General features: G+C 39.2%; 1 protein-coding gene across 2 annotated transcripts in view; it reads left to right on the top strand.

The window, feature by feature from the left end:
• LOC144980539 (uncharacterized) overlaps window positions 1–18820 on the top strand; it is a 343011-nt gene extending 324191 nt beyond the window's left edge. For both annotated transcript variants that reach the window (XM_078928199.1, XM_078928200.1), the window contains exons 4-5: window positions 3214–5267; window positions 16996–18820. In XM_078928199.1, the coding sequence (XP_078784325.1) occupies window positions 3214–5267; window positions 16996–18774 (3833 nt within the window). In that variant the 3' untranslated portion in view covers window positions 18775–18820. The remainder of the gene's footprint in view (window positions 1–3213; window positions 5268–16995) is intronic.
• Window positions 18821–19763: the final 943 nt, after the last annotated feature.

Raw genomic sequence — 19763 nt, 5'->3', positions numbered from 1 at the left:
CTTCTTCTTCTTCTTCTTCTTCTTCTTCTTCTTCTTCTTCTCTTCTTCTTCTTCTTCTTCTTCTTCTTCTTCTTCTCTTCTTCTTCTTCTTCTTCTTCTTCTTCTTCTTCTTCTTCTTCTTCTTCTTCTTTCTTCTTCTTCTTCTTCTTTCCTTCTTTTCTTCTTCTTCTTCTTCTTCTTCTTCTTCTTCTTCTTCTTCTTCTTCTTCTTCTTCTTCTTCTTCTTTCTTCTTCTTCTCTTCTTCTTCTTCTTCTTCTTCTTCTTCTTCTTTCTTCTTCTTTCTTCTTCTTCTTCCTTCTTCTTCTTCTTTCTTCTTCTTCTTCTCTTCTCTTCTTCTTCTTCTCTTCTTCTTCTTCTTCTTCTTCTTCTTCTTCTTCTTCTTCTTCTTCTCTTCTTCTCTTCTTCTTCTTCTTCTTCTTCTTCTTCTTCTTCTTTCTTTCTTCTTCTTTTCTTCTTCTTCTTCTTCTTCTTCTTCTTCTTCTTCTTCTTCTTCTTCTTCTCTTCTTCTTCTTCTCTCTTCTTCTCTTCTTCTTCTTCTTCTCTCTTCTTCTTCTTTCTTCTTCTTCTTCTTCTTCTTCTTCTTCTTTCTTCTTCTTCTTCTTCTTTCTTCTTCTTCTTCTTTCTTCTTCTTTCTTTCTTCTTCTTCTTCTTCTTCTTTCTCTTTCTTCTTCCTTCTTTCTTCTCTTCTTCTTCTTCTTCTTCTTCTTCTTCTTCTTCTTCTTCTTCTTTCTTCTTCTTCTTCTTCTTCTTTCTTCTTCTTCTTTCTTCTCTTCTTCTTCTTCTTCTTCTTCTCTTCTTCTTCTTCTTCTTCTTCTTCTTCTTCTTCTTCTTTCTTCTTCTTCTTTCTTCTTCTTCTTCTTCTTCTTCTTCTTCTTCTTTCTTCTCTTCTTCTTCTTTTCTTCTTCTTCTTCTTCTTTTCTTCTTCTTCTTTTCTTCTTCTTCTTCTTCTTCTTCTTCTTCTTCTTTCTCTTCTTCTTCTCTTCTTCTCTCTTCTTCCTTCTTCTTCTTCTTCTTCTTCTTCTTCTTCTTCTTCTTCTTCTTCTTCTTCTCTTCTCTTCGTCTTCGTCTTCTTCTTCTTCTTCTTTTTTCTTCTCTTCTCTCTTCTTCTTCTTCTTCTTCTTCTTCTTCTCTTCTTTCTTCTTCTTCTTCTTCTTCTTCTTCTCTTCTCTTCGTCTTCGTCTTCTCTTCTCTTCTCTCTTCTCTCTCTTCTTCTTCTCTTCTTCTTCTTCTTCTTCTTCTTCTTCTTCTTCTTCTTCTTCTTCTTCTTCTTCTTCTTCTTCTTCTTCTTCTTCTTCTTCTTCTTCTTCTTCTTCTTCTTTGGTCTCCTTCTTTTTCGTTCGTCTCCTTCTCTTCCGTCTTCTTATGGTCCACCTCCTTTTATCCTCCTCCTCCTCCTCCTCCTCATCATCATCATCATCATCATCATCATCATAATCATCATCATCATCATCATCATCATCATCATCTTCATCATCATCATCATCCAGAGTACAAACGATTGCTCTTGCATTTTTCGAATGACTATGAAAAACCTATGATATATATTTGTTTAATCTATAAACGTGTTTAATGCCAACCCACGTATTCATGAACCTGATTCCGTCCGTGACTCCGTTCTAATGTCACCTATTCTCATCGCGATACTCAAAACATGCGGCTATGTGGTCTAGTGGTATGACACTCGCTTTCGGATCGGAAGGTCCCGGGTTCGAGCCTCGCTCGGCGCATAGTTGAGTCCTTGGAAAAGGCTCTTTACTCACATTCTCTCACCGTAATCAGGTGTAAAATGAGTACCTGGTCGTTAACAGCGTTGTCTTTGTCTGAAAAATTGTAATATCGCCTAACTGGCTTCATGTCCCGTCCTACATGTTAAATGTTGCTGTTGACCAGGGACCCCTTGTAAAGCGCTTTGAGCACATTTAGTGGATATTGCGCTATATAAAGCTCATTTTTTTTTAACATGCACGAGTATCACGCCGTACGCCAGAGAGCAGCCAAAGTGTTATGTAGAATATACCCGGCCGTTCCATTACACCGGATATAAAATTTCCGATTTTCCCGGAAATACGTCTATAAATAGCGTCAAATCAGAGTCAACAATCTTATGAAGTAATCGTCATTAATGAGTATCGATGACATCTCGTTATGCCCGACTTTTATTGACTGCGCGTGTCTGCCCCGCCCATAATTTGATCTTTGACCTTTACCCCTGTGTACCTTAGAAATAAAAAAAAAAAAAATAAAAAAATAACCCGCACCTCCGCATTCTATTCTGGTGTAATCGGAATCGTGTCCATGGGTTTATGGTGATAAACAAACGGTCTTTTCTATGCACAATGGAAAAGTCAAAAGCCCATTCTCCCAAAATACCTGTGTATTATCATTATTACATCCTATTGTTTTGGTATAGATAGTATGCACTTGGCTAAGAAGCTCATAATATTGCCATCCGGAAGTATAACGGGCCAACACACAAAACTGTGTGTATCCATGAACGTTTATAGTCGGGTTAATACAGTTCAGTGAGCATTACTCATAAACGCGGATGGCAAAAAAAAAACAATAACAAAGACACGAGTGACGTCATCTTCGAACTATCTATTGTCTTCAGATATGACACATTTATTTTCTTATTTTAAGGTTCGATAAAACTTTAAAATATCTATGAGATTTTTCCAAACTAATCGTTGCGTTGTTCTCCGGCACTCTGTCTTGAATCGCGGCACTCACGAACTAAGGTCCAGATCTCGTGCCGAAAAACAACACGACCAATTTAGAAAATTGTCTATTCATAATCTAATCAAAGCTGAGCTTTTAAATTTTAAAAAAATGAGCATTTATATAGCGCAATATCCACTTTAAAAGCGCTTTACATAGGGCCCCTGACCAACAGAACATGTAACAAAAAGAACGAGACATGACCCCTGTGAGGCGATAATACATTTTTTTATCGAAGGAGACAACGCTGTCAATGGCCAGGTACTCATTTTACACCTGAGTACGGTGAGAGAATGTGAGTAAAGAGAATTTTCCAAGGACTCAACTATGCGTCGAGCGAGGCTAGAACCCAGGACCTTCCGATCTGAAAGCGAGTGTCATACCACAAGACCACAAAACCGCATAAAAGCGATGGACTTTGAATTAATTAAGATATGTTTGTATCCTAATGATCACAACAATGATAATATTTTTATTCTCTCCTATCTTTCACAGGTCACTTCCCACTCAATCCAGAAGTGTGTGTCCTCTGGGCTACAAGCGACGTGCTAATGTGCACAGCTTCGATCTGGCACATGTGTACCATGTCTATGGATCGGTTCTTCACACTCAAATACCCGATGCGATACGGTCGCAACAAAACAAGAGGGATGGTCATATGCAAAATATTATTTGTATGGATCATCTCCGTGGCTATTTCGTGTCCTATAGGGATAATGGGTCTAGTTGACAGGGCAGCTGTCTACAACGACGGGATGTGTATACCGTCGGTGGAAAATTTCGTATTTTACGGTTCAATATTCGCGTTTTACATTCCCTTGTTTATCATGTTAGTCACGTACGTGTTAACGATAAGAATTTTATGGAAAAATCAGAAGCGGATGAAGAATATTGAACGATCGGAACTCAAGCCCAGATTGGCGCAGCTCACAGCGCAATGCACAGGATTCGCGGTACCCAAGCTGTTAAGTAATATCAAAAAGCAACAGCTGAACGGTAGGAAAGATGAAAAAGTAAAAATTAAGAGCGCTATTCGAAGTTGTCCGCCGTCAAATGGAGAACAACAATTCTCGTGTTCCGATGTCACAGACGATCGAACTGCGTTGTCCTCGACCTATGACCTGTACGAAGGAAAAGACCTTGACCGTGAACACGAAGCCAATGTCATGAACTTATCCTCAGCCGGTGTTGCTTCAAGAACCATGTCCTACCTCCCTCTTCCCGACCCGCATCCATATCTCTCAACTCCTAGCTCTAGGTCAGTTTCTCCCGTGTCCACCTCTTCTTGTAACTACTCTCTGAGTTCGGACAATGACGAAGAGAGCGGAGAAGAAGCAAAATATGTTTCTTTGTTGAAGAGTTCCCCTTCATTTCGTTCCTTATGTTCCCCACGCGTTGTGTCTAAAAACAAAGCATCTTCGGAGCCACCGCCCTCGATACCAAAGCGTCGACAACGAAAGCTCAGCTACAAAGAACGCCAGAAACGATTTCTTCAACAACAACAACAACAGCTTCAACAACAAAATAATAAGCATCATCATCATCAGCATCACAACCACCCTCTACAACAGCAACAACAAACTAGGCAACAACAAAGCAACAATAACCACCAACATCAACATGAACAACAACAACAACATTGCAATCATAAAGAGAAAGACAATAAAGAAACCCGTTCTAAAAATAAATCAAAGGAAAATTTGAAACAAAACGTCACAACTCCTTTAATCTCGATAGACCACCCTTCCAGTAATTCCTTCATCGATTTAGATCTAGACTTAAATCAAATCAACAATCAAACCAATACTAAAATCAATAGTATTAGTGACCTCGACATCACATCGACTAATGCTAATCAAAACACGAACTCAAAAGGCTGTGAATCTCTGAAGGCTATTGATGCTCTCGTCAACACATTTTCCCTTCTCTCATCTCCTCTTCATATTCCGTGGGATAGTCAAAGGCAATTGTCATGCCCTAGCTCTCCCTCGGGCATTTTCAATCTCACTCCATCCCAGCATTCGTTATCTCTACCGGGACTTTCTCCTGGAAATTCATACACCACCTTATTGTCAACATCCGCTTCCGCATCGCCACTCGCCACATGCACCCCGGAACTCAAAGTTCAACAGCCATCAACAGATTCATCCTCAATATCCCAAATAGATATTTCTAAAAACCTTCTATATAATAATAAAAAGAATGCGTCAAATCCACACCTATTCAAGAATACGTTTGGAGCCATTCCGCATTATGATACCAAAAATAGAAAATTTATTACGTCACATTCTACTTCATCTCGGGAAATCCCTAATCAATTGGAGGTTCCCTGCCCTGGTTACGGTGGTAACAATAAAAGACTTCCGGTGACAAGAACTAGTTCCGGTCCTATACTTGGCGGAGCAAAGTCTGATTCTAACGTGTGCCAAACGGGTTTAGGCGTCAAGACAACTGAATCTGGACGTCGGGGTCTTGGTTCGTTTCCTCTGAGTTGTGGGAACCTGTCGAAGGATTATAAATCGATGGAATGGGACAGGAGATACTTTCAGGTAAGGATTGAAGAATTTTTTTTGATTAAATCTTGAGCATAATAGGTACTTTATTTAAAAAACGTAATCTTTAATGTAACGCAATATTTCCAATAGACAAGCTCAAAGCGCTTTACAAGTGTCCCATTCCAACAGCAAACCTTAATAATAATAATGCTGAAAACTTATATAGCGCTATAACTCCGAGACACCAGACTCTAAGCGCTTAAACATGAAACATGAAACATGAAAGAACAGACATGTGTATGTCTAACCAACATACTACGCCATAAATACTTCCTTATATATCCTATAATATCCATTTTCATTGGCTGAATCGAATTCTACTACTGTTTAATTCAATTTGCTCTCAGGTTATTTTCTGACGACGAAAGGAAGGATGGAAGGGCGGGTGGAAAAGTGATGTGATCTGTTCTCTACAGGCCTCATTATCACACCGTGGAGAGAATAATGAACAGCCGTTAGCTAGGCCTGGCCATGCGCCTGAGTGTGTGTGTTGTGTGTCTGTGTATGTGTGTGTGTGAATTGTATTTGGGGTGGGTAGGAAAAGGCGGGGGGGGGGGGGAATTTAGAAGGGGACAGAACGTAGAAATGATTAGATTAATGAAGATGAATATGAATTTTGGACACATAAAAAATTGACACATAATTTTCGTTCGTTTGCCCCTTGCCCTGCTGTAGCCTACTCTGGGGTAAGGTAATAAACAAAACACATATTTCAACATTTTGGCCAGAAAACTCGCCCTTCAAATATCAATCGATTCAAATGACCCTCATAATCTTAGAAGAAAAAAAAACAAAAAAAAAGCTCTCAAACCTAGGACGTGTGAATTTTTAAATCTTTTTTAAATTGTGTCTTTTTTAAAAATCAATTCTCTCTCTCTCTCTCTCTCTCTCTCTCTCTCTCTCTCTCTCTCTCTCTCTCTCTCTCTGTGTGTGTGTGTGTGTGTGTGTTAGTGCGGGGCGGTCCTTGGCAAGCTTAAGGACCACGGTCCTACGGTCCTTGGGAAATGAAGACCGCAAGGACCGGTCCTTTTCGACATTGAACATTCCTGAGAGACTGTTGGAAATTCGAACCGGTTTGACCTTTGAGACCATGGGATCGTTCATTCTTGAACCGTTAAAGACCGCTACACGATGAAAACCGTGGTCTACAGGAGTAAAACACACGGAGTAGTCACACTCATTTCAAATTGTAACCTAATTAGAGAAGAGGGGTGATGCCTTCTTTATTTGCTCACCGTACTTCATTGTTACTTCGATAATTTAATAAAATTTGAAATTTATCCCCATTAACGGAGATAATGGCATCGCCCAAGGCGTTGATCGAGTTGTTCGTGGCGTTGATACACACACGCAACTCCTACCCCCCCCCCCCCCACACACACACACACACATTAGAGGGCAGCGAGCATTGAAGAGTAAGAGAGAGACGTGAAGTTATAATAAGAGGGGTGGATGAGGTAATAAGAGGGGTCGATGGTGACTTTTCGCCAGATCTAACAAACTCAGCTACCCATTCATTGCTGAGTAGACAGGGATTCAGAAAAAAATCGACTGCACCCGGGATCGATCTCTGGCCCTTTGCGTATAAAGAGAGTGCTCTATCAACTGAGCTATCGGGGTCCCCAAATATTCTATTGGACTTTTTTAAAATTCAGACGTTATAACTGGGTTTTTTGGAAGGAAGAAACTAATGAAACTCATATTATTTGATTAGTAAAAACACCAACGAAATTTTAATATTATTGTATTATTTTAAATGACAACACTGCGATAGAAAGGAGTGGTGACAAGAGATGGACAAAAGAAAACAAAAAATCGGATTTGCTACTTGCTAGGTTCGACACACACACACACACACACACACACAAACACACACATCTTTAGTAGTCACATACATTTCAAACAATAACCCATTAGAGAAGAGGGGTCATGCCTTCACCATAGATCATTGTCATTGCGATCATTATGGTGTAGTAAATTTTGAAATTTACCCCGTATAATGGAATCGTCCAAGGCGTGCGCCTCCTGTTCCCCCATCTCACACACGAAAGGGCGGTTTGCGGAGTGGAGGTTGGTGGTCGTCTGCCTGTATGGTCGTCTGTGTCGTTTAGTGTATGGCAAAGGGGGGTGGGTGCGATTAATTAAGTGGGATGGGTGGTGATTGGTGGAAGATAGGCAACCGAAGCAACGAATCGCTGGGGCAGGGTTGCCAGTTTGGCATTATAAATGCCAGATTCCAAAAATCTGGCATTTTTGAAAACCGTTTGGCATTAGAAAAATCATTTGGCATTTGGCATTTTCATTTGGCATTTTCTTTTCTTGTATATTATACTTCAAATGACACCTTTTCTTAATTATTTCTAAACGCGTAAAAACAAACATCTTCACATTTCTTTTTCATTCTTAAAATCGAACCGTGGTGTAGTGGTTTAGCATTCCACTTAGTAGTCAGTAGGTAAATAATTACCCCAACAGGAAATTTAGTATAATTAAAAAAAAAAAAATAAATAAAAATAAAAATAAAAGAAAAAGAAAAGAAAACACGCAAGTCACCAGGATATGATAGTAAATTGTCTATCAAAAGTGAGTAGTTTTCTTAGTGGGGGTGGGAGTCAACAGACTTTGGCATCTTTTTGAGTGTTTTGGCATTTTTTGAGTCTTCCCCTGGCATTTTGTTGAAAAATAATCTGGCAACCCTGCGCTGGGGAAGTAGTAGGCTATGGCGCGAGACCGTAGGACCGTGGTCCTTGCAAGGACCGCCCCGCACTAGTTGAAAGGTGATAAGAAGTGAGGACCGCCGCCGATCTTCCCCTATGGGACCGGTCTTCGGTTCACAGCTAAAAGACCGTCGGACCGCGGTCTAGACCGGTCTTCAGCGCGGCACTAGGTGTGTGTGTGTGTGTGTGTGTGTGTGTGTGTGTGTGTGTGTGTGTGTGGGTGTGGGTGTGTTTGTGTGTGTGTGTGTTTGTGTGTGAGTGAGAGAGAGAGAGAGTGCGTGAGTGCTAGTTGGTGTTTAACGAAAGACTCAAACCTATAATTAATGGACCAAGGTTGAATTGAATTTTCAACGTCTAGTTGACACCAAAGGAATAAATACCGTATTCACGGCCTTGAAGTGTTTACCCCCCCCCCCCCCCCCCCTCCCCCCCCCCCCCCTTTCCCACTTGGTACCCACCACAACGCTTTTAAGGGGGCTTGATACTAAAAATACATAAATCCTTAATTGGGACAATTTTATCAAACTAATAATGTTTATACATCAACTATATTGTAAAAAAATAATTTTAGGGAAACAAAATAAATGAAAATCTCTTCGTTGTCATGGAAATGGCATGGTGGCCATCTTGGAAAAGAAACAAATTTTTTGGGACTCCACCATTTTATTAATTCTTCTTTGATTTTTATTTTTTAAGTTGTTATAAAAAGTTTAAGCATTGATGTAAATATCTGGCTACTTAAATTTATAAATATTTACTCCTTTTTTTTTTTTTTTTTTTGGAAATGTGAATAAAATTTCTTCACGTTTTTTTTCAAAGCGCTTTACAAAGGGTCCCTGACCAGCAGCAACATGTAACATATAGATCGAGACATGACGCCTGTTAGGCAATATTACATTCTTTTTTCTGACAGACAACGCTGTTAACGGCCAGGTACTCATTTTACACCTGTCACGGTTAGAGAATGTGAGTTAAGAGGAGACTTTTCTAAGGACTCAACAATGCGCCGAACGAGGGTCTCGAACCCAGGATAACTGGGTATAGTTCTATGATTGGGAGTTTTGAGTCACCGTTACCATTGTGTGAAAGGAAAAAAAACAGCGATACTGTACGTAGGTGAGCAATAATGACATAGGAAAATAAGGAGAGAACGTGAGTTAAGAGTCTTTTCCAAGGACTCAACAATGCGCCAAGCGAGAGGCTCGAACCCAGGATGCTTGGGTACCGTTCTAAGATGGGAGTTTTGAGTCACAGTTACCATTAAATAATTTAAATAAATAATTGAGCTTTTATATAGCGCAATATCCACTAAATGTGCTCAAAGCGCTTTACAAGGGGTCCCTGGTCAACAGCAACATTTAACATGTAGGACGGGACATGACGCCTGTTAGGCGATGTTACAATTTTGCGGACACAGACAACGCTGTTAACGGCCAGGTACTCATTTTCACCTGAGTACGGTGAGAGAATGTGAGTAAAGAGCCTTTTCCAAGGACTCAACTATGCGCCGAGCGCGAGGCTCGAACCCAGGACCTTCCGATCCGAAAGCGAGTGTCATACTACCAGACCACATAGCCACCATTGTGTGAAAAGAAGAAAAACGCGATACTGTACGTAGACAGACCTGCCTGTTACTACGATAATTTCGTAGAAATACGAATTATTGGCTCCAGCAGCTACAGAACTGCAGTCGCTTCATTGACTCAATAAATCTTGTTGAAAAGGAAAGTTTAATTCCGTAGAACGTAAGATTGTGCGGCTATGCGGTCTAGTGGTATGACACTCGCTTTCGGATCGGAAGGTCCTGGGTTCGAGCCTCGCGCTCGGCGCATGGTTGAGTCCTTGGAGAAGGCTCTTTACGCACAGTCTCTCACCGTAATCAGGTGTAAAATGAGTACTTGGCCGTTAACAGCGTTGTCTCTGCTCGAAAAATAGTTACAATATCGCATAATAGGCGTCATGTCCCGTCCTAAATGTTAAATGTTGCTTTTGGCCAAGGACCCCTTTAAAGCGCTTTGAGCACGTTAAGTGGATATTTCGCTATATAAAAGCTCTTTTTTTTTTAAATGTTAACCTTTATTCAGGACTTTGAACCATTTTGGACCATGCCGAGAGCAAATTGTTTATTTCTACAGCTATTTAACTCACTCAATCCTAGAGATATTTGCTTCTTTTCAAAATAGGAAAAAATGTATTGAAAATGAGAATGTGCATAGATAGTTTTATTCAACTACCATTAACATGTAAAAATCAATAACATTTGCTATGATACTACGCCTATAATTTGTCTCAGAAAAATGTAATGAATAGGCGTGGGGTAAAAGTAACCCAGGGTATACTACGGATATAGTTGGTGTTAGGATTGAGTGCGTTTAAGTTAGTTTTTTCTATTTTTCCCATTGGTAACTACGAATTTTTGAAGTTTGAAGTAGGCAGGCAGCTCGTAAGCAATAATGATACAGGAAAAGAAGGAGTTTATTAAGACTGGGATATTGACGAGTAAGTAATAGAATTTACCAGGGCTGATGAAATTGGGATTGGGTTTGTGGCAGATTGTTGCTGTATTCTCGACTAAGCTGCCAAATTACGCTATTATCAATTTGGCCAGAAAACGTTTACTTACCCCAATATAATAATAGGGGACGATAATGATGATTCCCTCAATCTGGTAGCAAAGTAGTAAAGTTAAAATTTCTTTATAGTTGTTCTTTGAAGTCTTCTCCAGTCTGCGACTGTTGTGCAAGTTGGTGTTGTCAGATTTTTGTGGGGAAAAAATCTGGCTAAAAAAAGTGTGTTGTGTTATTGGATGGCTGTATTGAAGGGACGGGAATTGATGAGGTTGTGATGAAAAGTGGGTTGGGGTGGGGGGGGGGGGGGGGGGGGGGGGGGGGGGGGGGGGAGGTGAGATGGATGAATTTGAGGATAGATTGAAGGAACGATGTGTTTGTGTGTGTGTGTATGTGTTTGTGTGTGTGTATGTGTGTGTTCGTGCGCGCGTGTGTGTGTGTGTGTGTTTATTTGATTTAATATTTGTTTATTGGGTTTATTTTGTTTGTTTTGTTTTTGTTTTGTTGTTTGTTTTTTCTTGCATGTGTTTTTTTTTCCAGTTTTTATTTCCGTTTTGTTTTGTTGGGATTTGTTCTCTTTTTTACAATTTGGTATTGTTTTTTTGTTTTTGTTTTTGTTTTGTTTATTTATTAGTAGGGGGGTGTTTGTCTTTTCTTTTTTTTTTTTTTTTTTGGGTGGGGGATATTTTGTTTTGTTTTGTTTTGTTTTGTTTTTTTCTTGTTTGTTTGTTTTTTCTTTTTGTTTATTTTTTCTTGTTTCTTTTGTTTTGTTTTATTGTTTGTTTTTTTTGTTTTTTTTTTTTTTTTTTTTTTTTTTTTTTTTTTTTTGCTTTTTGTTTTGTTTTTTTGTTTGTTTTTTGTTTTCGTTTTTCGAATGGAACTCTTGTTTTTAAGAAGACAAATTGACGGGTGAATAGAACGTGAATTCTTGACTAATGACGGCCAGGAGAGTATTTGACTCATCGATCTGTGTGTCTCCAACACACACGACCGACAAGGAGGAAGTTTGAAGTTCCACCCCTAATTGACCGTTCCGCTCTGAGAGCCATCTTTATTGCAGCCGACCGCGTTAATTGTGAAAGATTTAAGAAGCAGACGAAGGGCCATCCATCGTTTATAAAATTGCTTACGCCCTTGTTGACACAATGGAGCAGTTTTGTTTAATGTCGTAAGCGGCTTTTATAATGACTGGATGGAGACACAAAAGAGACGCGGTGTTCGCCTTGTTAATTAACATGCCAAACTATGGAAAATCACGTATTTTAAAGTTTGGCAAGAAAACGTGGCCTTCAAAAATCGATCGATTCATGTGACCCTGAGCATCTTGGCAAAAACTCTCAAGTAACCTGGGATTTTAGGAAAAAGAAGATGTCGCGAGGTCCCAGGTTTGAGCAGGTTTTGCCGAGATGAGAGTTATTTAGATCGATTGATATTTGAAGGACGAGTTTTCTGGCCAAATTGTAAATCCGTGTTTTTTTCTTAGTACTACGGCAGTTAACTGGTTAATAAATAGAAAACTGGATCGAGAGGAAGCGAGGGCAAGACAGCGATGTACTTAGACGCATTGGGTTCATTTATTTCATGCACTTAGACTGCACTTAGGGCCTTTTATTTCATACGAACGATGTATAGATAGAACGAAGATGACGTTACGCAGGTCTTTGTTATTGTTTTGCTGGGATTTTTTTTTTTTTTTTTTTTTTTTTTGCCATTCATGTTTATGAATAATTTTCACTAAACTGTATTTAAAAGACTATACACGTTCAAGGTTACACATAGTTTTGTGTGTTGGTCGGTTATATTTCCGGATGGCAATGTTGTGTGTTTCTTAGCCAAGCGCACACTATCTATAATCTCACTGTTTTCTGTGATAGTTTAGTAAGCTATTCTGGGCTTGGTTAGTAACCAAATGGATGACAGTGACAACACCTCAGCAAGAATGGATATCGCCAAGAAAGACACGCAAAATCTTTAAAAGAGAAAATTGGACCTATCTTATAAATGAACGATCCCAAGCAATGTGATGCCTTTAAACTACAATGTAGTATTTGGCACATTAAGGAGCAAGCAGATCAAGCTTATCCGACTTCTTGTAACTTTAAAATGACAGTAGCAATTGCTCGCCACCATTTGGATGGGACGCTAATATATTATCGCAAAGTACTTTCCGCCAGGTCTAGCAGACTCAGCTGCCCACTATCTCATTGCTGGGTAGACAGGAGGATGAAAAATATCTCGAGCGCAGGATCAATACTGGTTCCCTTTCGTGTGGGGTAAAAAAATTGATGCTATGCATCTAGGTAAAATATTCACAGCATCCGTGAGCCAAATTAAACTTACCAACACACAAGGCTGTGTGCAACCTTTAACGTTCATAGTCTGACTTTTGTAATATAGTGAGAATAGGTAATTAACAGACCGTCTAGAACAATAACAATGACCTGAGTGACGTCAACTTCTTTTCTTCTATAGTAGTAGTTGTAGTAGTAGTAGTAGTAGTAGTAGTAGTAGTAGTAGTAGTAGTAGTAGTAGTAGTAGTAGTAGTAGTAGTAGTAGTAGTAGTAGTATAGTATAGTATGTAGTAGTAGTAGTAGTAGTAGTAGTAGTAGTAGTAGTAGTAGTAGTAGTAGTAGTAGTAGTAGTAGTAGTAGTAGTAGTAGTAGTTGTTGTTGTTGTTGTTGTTGTTGTTGTTGTTGTTGTTGTTGTTGTTTTGTAGTATATTGAGGTAATCTTTAGTTGTTCCATTGTCTTGTAGAGAATATTTATTTCTCTATTTTGGAAACCATGGATAAGAAGTTGTCTGAATAAAGAAGTATTAGTATCACAGAGACGGTAAACCCTGATTATGCCAAATTAGCTTCTTGATTAGAAAATAGAATCAACTTACTTAGCGACCGCACTCTGAAAATAAACACGTTTTTAACATTTTGGCCAGAAAATTCAACCTTCAAATATCGATCGATTAGAATGACCCTCATCTTGGCAAAAACTCTAAATCCTTTTACTTCCGTGCAGTCCCAGGGTTGAAAGTTTTTGACAAGATGATGGTCGTTTAAATCGATCGATATTTGAAGAACGAGTTTTATGGCCAAAATTTTATATACGTGTTTTTTTTAGGTTAGGTAGTTTAGCCATGTCAAAAGTCTGAGCTCCGAGATGAATCCTAAATAGATTACAGAAAGCCGGCAAAACAGTTAATTAACTAGAGTTAGACAGAAAAATAATATTTAAAAAGTGGATACATTGATGCTATGCTTTTAGGTAAAATATTCACAACATCCGCCATCAAGATTTAACGTATCTACCAACACACAAAACTATGTGCAACATCGAATATTTATAGATAGAACGAAGTTTACGTCACTCGGGTCTTTGTTATTGTTTTTAGCCATCCGTGTTTATGAGTTATTTTCACTGAACTGTATTAACCAGACTATGAACGTTCAATGTTACACATTGTTTTCTGTGTTAGTCCGTTATATTTCCGGACGGCAATGTTGTGAGTTTCTTAGCCAGGCGCACAGCATCTATACAAGTAGGGAGAATTAGGCTAAGATCGTGCACATTCGTATATAAAGCATGAATATTTACATAGAGGCTACTGAGACCCATAACAATATCACCTGCTATAGAACAACTTTGACAATTATTTATAACGTTTCGTTTTAAGGCCTTAGATTTTCCCTATTACAGTTATATTGTGCGGCTATGTGGTCTAGTGGTATGACACTCGCTTTCGGAACGGAAGCTCCTGGGTTCGAGCCTCGCGCTCGGCACATAGTTGAGTCCTTGGAAAAGGCTCTTTACTCATATTCTCTCACCGTACTCAGGTGTAAAATGAGTACCTGGCCGTTAACAGCGTTGTCTTTGTCCGAAAAATTGTAATATCGCCTAACAGGAGTTGTGTCCCGTCCTACATGTTAAATGTTGCTGTTGACCAGGGACCCCTTATAAAGCGCTTTGAGCACATTTAGTGGATATTGCGCTATACAAAGCTCAATTAACCAAGGGAAATAACTGCGTAAATACATAATACATTTTCTTCTTATTCATTGTATTTGGTTTTAATGGATTCACAAGGATTGAAGAGTGTGGAAATGAGGATTAATAGACGTGAACATGATATATGCAGGTATGACATCCGAACCCACTGCTAATGGGCCTAGTTTAACATTGTTGTAATAGACAATATTTTGCGTCATTTAAAAAAAATAATTGAGATTTCCATTACAACCACGAGCCCATAAGGAATTGGGTTATCAGACCTGTAAATAAGTGCACGTCGGGTTTAATAATTTCAAAACTCAAAGACAAGTGCTGGACCACATTACGCAGATGTACTTTTATTTAAAAAATCAATGGTAAAACAGTCTATCCCATTCTCAATCTATACTGTAAATCCTTTTTTTTTTTTTGATAGAACAGACGAGAGGCTTAATCTGGATCATACGATGAATAAGTAGGATTACCGTAAAACATTGGCTGGTAGAGGAAATGCTCACCACGCCTAATAAATCAAGTTGCTACTGAATTCATTTCTCTGTCATAGGGAGGAATAGGATTGAGATAGAGGAAAGTAATAACATGGTGACTAAACGTTAGTAAGATTGAGATCTCTCTCTCTCTCTCTCTCTCTCTCCTCCCTCTCTCTCTCTCTCTCTCCTCTCTTCTCTTCTTTCTTTCTTTCTTTTTATAAATATCCTTCTTTCTCTTCCGTCTCTTTCTTTCTCCCGTTTTTTTCTTTCTTTCTTCTTACTGTCTTTCCTTCTTTCTTTCTCTTATCTATCTATCTATCCATTCATCCTCTCCCTCTCTCTCTCTCTCTCTCTCTCCTCTCTCTCTCTCTTCTCTCTCTCTCTCTCTCTCTCTCTCTTCTCTTTCCTCCTCCTCTTCTCTATTTCTTTCCTTTCTCTCTATCTCTCTCTCTATCCGTCTCTCAATATAAATCTCTCTATTTCTCTCTCCCTAAATAAATAAATATGTAAGTGTATGTCTTTGTGTTCTGTGTGTTTGTGTGTATGTGTGTGTGCGTGTGTTTTGTTATCTATGTTCGACATGTTTATGTTTGTCAACGTGATGAAGTCAGGCCACCGCTCCCTTGGAGAGAAGCATCTGTCCATTCTTGTAATGAAAAGCTTTAGCTAATGGCAAAAAAGAATCCCTGTCCAATTTCTAGCGTCACCCTAGGGAACACCCCTCTACTTTCACAGACAAGTTAATGAGACGCATCAACACTTTGTTGTTGTAACATCTATCTACTAGAACCACCACGAGTCAAAGTGATACTAGACTGCTAGATAGAAGCTGTGGACTGTAAAAAGTCATAAACAAAAATGAATATAACAGGTTTAAAAAAAAAAAAAAGAACAACAAAATACAACAAAAAAAAAAAAAACACGGAACGTTTCGGGCTCAAAACCCTTCTTCAGCCAACAACAAATAACAATAAAGACATAAATATATTACTAAATTCCAAATAGACGACAGAATAATTTGTAGGTTTTTGACAAGAAATGAAAGGAGTAGAAAAGTATCAGAGGGCAATTGAGAATAAAAACTGTGCGGCAATGGGGATTCCAATCCACAAAACCCGACTGTTACGGCCGCATCGCCTGGCCACGAGAGGGACACTCTACAATCTACGCCATCCACTACAGAGCGTCCCTCTCGTGGTTAGGTGGAGGTGGTGTCGTAACAGGCAGGTTGTGGGTTCGAATCCTCATTGCCACAAAGTTCTTTATTCTCTATTGCCCATTATCACTTTTCTACTCACTTCGTTTCTTGTCATTAAAAATCTATAAATACACAGTCGTAAGCCATCAGTCGTGCTTAATGATTTGCGCCAAAAAGTGATGACGTAAGCTTATTATACAAATAATTGACATTTTCGATTCAAGTCAATTATTTTGCCTTCATTCTTCATAATTTTAATGAATTTATTGTTTTATGAATAGTTATGGCTGTAAAAGGGTTGTAATGATGATAAAATCAAATTACATTTACAGGTTAAAACACTCGTTTTAATTAAGATATTCAATCGAAAAGCTTGTAAAAATCTTCAATTAAAACTTTTTTGTTTTTAACCCGATAAACGTGATTTAATCCTATATTAACATTAAAGAAATGCGGCGAATTTTTAACTCACTCAATCCTATAGATTTTGCTACTTTCCAAAATTGAAAAATAAATGTATTAAAAATGAGCATGTACATAGATAGTTTTATTTAACTAGAATTAACATGCAAAAACTAAAAACATTGGCTTTGATACTACGCCTATAATTTGTCTCAGAAAAATGTAACAAATAGGCATGGGGTAAAAGCAACCCGGGTAAACTACGGATATAGCCGGTGTTAGGGTTGAGTGAGCTAAGAAAACAATTGTAACAGTAATACGTTACTCTAACGCTCTTTTTTGTTTTGTTTTTTGTTTTTTCAGATTCAAGAGGAAATGGATGAGCTGCTCAGAGAGTCCGGGGACAAAAATAACTCTACACCAGGAGATGACGAAAGCGACGAGACGGACGAGTCCACGACCCCCGATTCGCCTCTTTTGACCCCCGATTCACCCCTGACGACCCCCAAAAGCGTGGACTATCTTTCAACTGTCGATCGCGGAGGAAAGGAGAACCACACGTGTTTCTTCGGGAGTCGCTCCATGCCCAGCTCTCCAACGAAATGTAGAAGAAGAAGGAAGAAAATGATTTTAACAACGAAGGGAAGTTTGCCCATCAATGATGATGATGATTCTGATGATGACAATGGCGAAGATGGCGATGACGAAAATAATGAAAGTGAAGATGAATTTTCTACGGATGGTGAAGCATTTGAATATGAAAATAAAGAACTTGACAAAGAGATCGGAGTGTATAATTGCAGTACGTCCCTACTCGAGGAATCTCAAATCACAAATCAACAAAATCCGTTTGCGAAGAGGGAGTTTCATTCCGATACAAATATTGCCCATTTTAAATCTGAAGATGTGAATCAAAATCCCCATCCTAATGACGTCATCACAATCTGCCTACATCCGCCAACATCCTTATCAAACGTTTCTACAAAAGACGAAGGAAACGTGAGCGCTGTGGATCGATCATCGGACGCCAACTCACATTGTCCACACGAATCCACGGACAATTTAAGCGTGAATTTTAAAAATAAGAATATTTCCTCAGACAAGTCGTGTAATCTATCTTCCAATGACTGTATACAAGAGTCTTACCACAAACTTAGTCCCACGGGACAAAACGGTGGGAGTTCTCTCCCCCTTGTAAATACAACAACGAGCTTTAGTCAGTTTGACGGCAACATTGCCAGTGAAGCTGATCTCACTCTTGATGAGACAGACGACACTCTAGACGGGGACGCATCTCAGGACGGAATCCTTTCAGACAAAGGAAATGCAGAATCTAAAGAAGACGATAAGAAACGATCGGAAACGCCTGAAGATCATTCAAGACACAGCCATTGGAATCTTTTTCGGAAAAAATCAGCCAACAACTCGACCAAAAATAAACGAAACAAGTACAGTTTTAAAAAATCGGCGACTTCGTCTTCAAGCCAGAATCACCAAAGAGCGCCAAATTCATTTCGAATGAAAACTCTAGGACGAAACTACAACTTTGGGGACGATAGCCAGTGCGATAGCAACTGCAGCGAAGCTTCGAGTCAAAACACGAGAATTTACGTACATAACACACACACCCACAACCATAACAACAACAACAACAACGGTAAATCTCTAATCCCGGCCAAACACATTTTATCCAAAAAGACGGCCAGCAATGAAAAGAAAGCTTCCAAAGTTTTGGGGATTATATTTTTGGTTTTCGTCATTCTGTGGGCGCCATTTTTTATCGTCAACATCACGTCATCTGTCCACCCGAGTTTCATCATGTCGATCACAGAAAACGTGATGAGTTTATTTGTGTGGCTTGGCTACGTGGCCTCCCTGGCCAATCCCATCATCTATACGATGTTTAACACGGCCTTCCGGCGGACATTTGTCAATATTTTGACCTGTAAATTGGACAGCGGTCATTGTGTGCTCTTTTCTTCCTCCAATCGGAGAAGCAGAAGGGATGTGAGGTTGAAGCGGCGAAGGAGGACGGACAGGGGTGGAGGGGCGAGGCGACCGCTCCCTAGTTATAGCACAATGGTTGCCAGTGAAAATAGGAGGAATACGGTGACCTTGGTTTTGAAGGACGAATCTAGATGACCCGACAAGAGAGCTTAGGAGCTCGACGTTTAAAAAAAAAAAGAAATGGGTTTTTATATAGCACAATATCCACTAAATGTGCTCAAAGTTGTTTAAAAGGAGTCCAAAAATTGAAATCAAGATAATCTGATAAGAGAGAGTTCTAGCTTGACATTATAAAAACAACGCGGGCTTTTATATAGCGCAATATTTACAAAAGGTGCTCAAAGCATTTACAATTATTCCCAAGCCAAACGCAACAGATACGATGTAGGACGACAATTCGCTCCTGTGAGACAATATTACATTTTTTTGTGAAAAAGACAATTATTACACCGGCCAAGTACTCATTTTACACCTGCGTACAGTGAGAGAATGTGAATAAATAGGCCTTTTTTCAACTTTGTGCCGCCTTGAGCAGAAATCAAACCTGTGACCCACAACGGACCAGAATCCAAGTGTCACAGCACACGACCAAAAACCGCCGCGTCATCTTATCATGTCCGAAAAGTGTGTAGAATAGAAACATTATGTGTCGATGATAACAAGAAAATGAAGTGAGTTGAAAAATGCCACAAGACAATAGAGAATAAAAACTTTCTGGTGATGAGGAATCGAACCTACGACTCGACTGTTAAGGCAACTCCGCCTGGTCAGTTTTCTGAATAAATATTCACCCAACTTCTGAGCTTATTCGATGACTCAATCGTCTCTCTACTATTACAGTGAATGACATAATCAGTCGGATGGGGAAAAGGCTTGAACTGAGATATTGCCAAGTTTAGTTAGAACGTCAGTATTTATCAAAAATGAGTTCTTGTCATAAACGATTAAATCAGGCCTTTTTGTACATCTTCGGGAAATATCAAAGCTGTCGGAATTTCACTTCTAAATATTTATTCTTTTTTTTACAGCCAGTCACTGGCGCTGTTATGACCTTAATGTGTTGCAAGCGCCGTAAAATCCTTAAAATCAAAAACAACAGCCAGTCAAGTTGAAAAAGTATGAAA

Source organism: Berghia stephanieae, chromosome 10 (assembly GCF_034508935.2).
Source record: "Berghia stephanieae isolate SIO BIC M18660-M18661 chromosome 10, UCSD_Bste_1.3, whole genome shotgun sequence".
Taxonomy (NCBI): domain Eukaryota; kingdom Metazoa; phylum Mollusca; class Gastropoda; order Nudibranchia; family Aeolidiidae; genus Berghia; species Berghia stephanieae.
The sequence above is the reverse complement of the archived record's forward strand: the minus strand, read 5'-3'. Positions and strand labels throughout refer to the sequence as shown.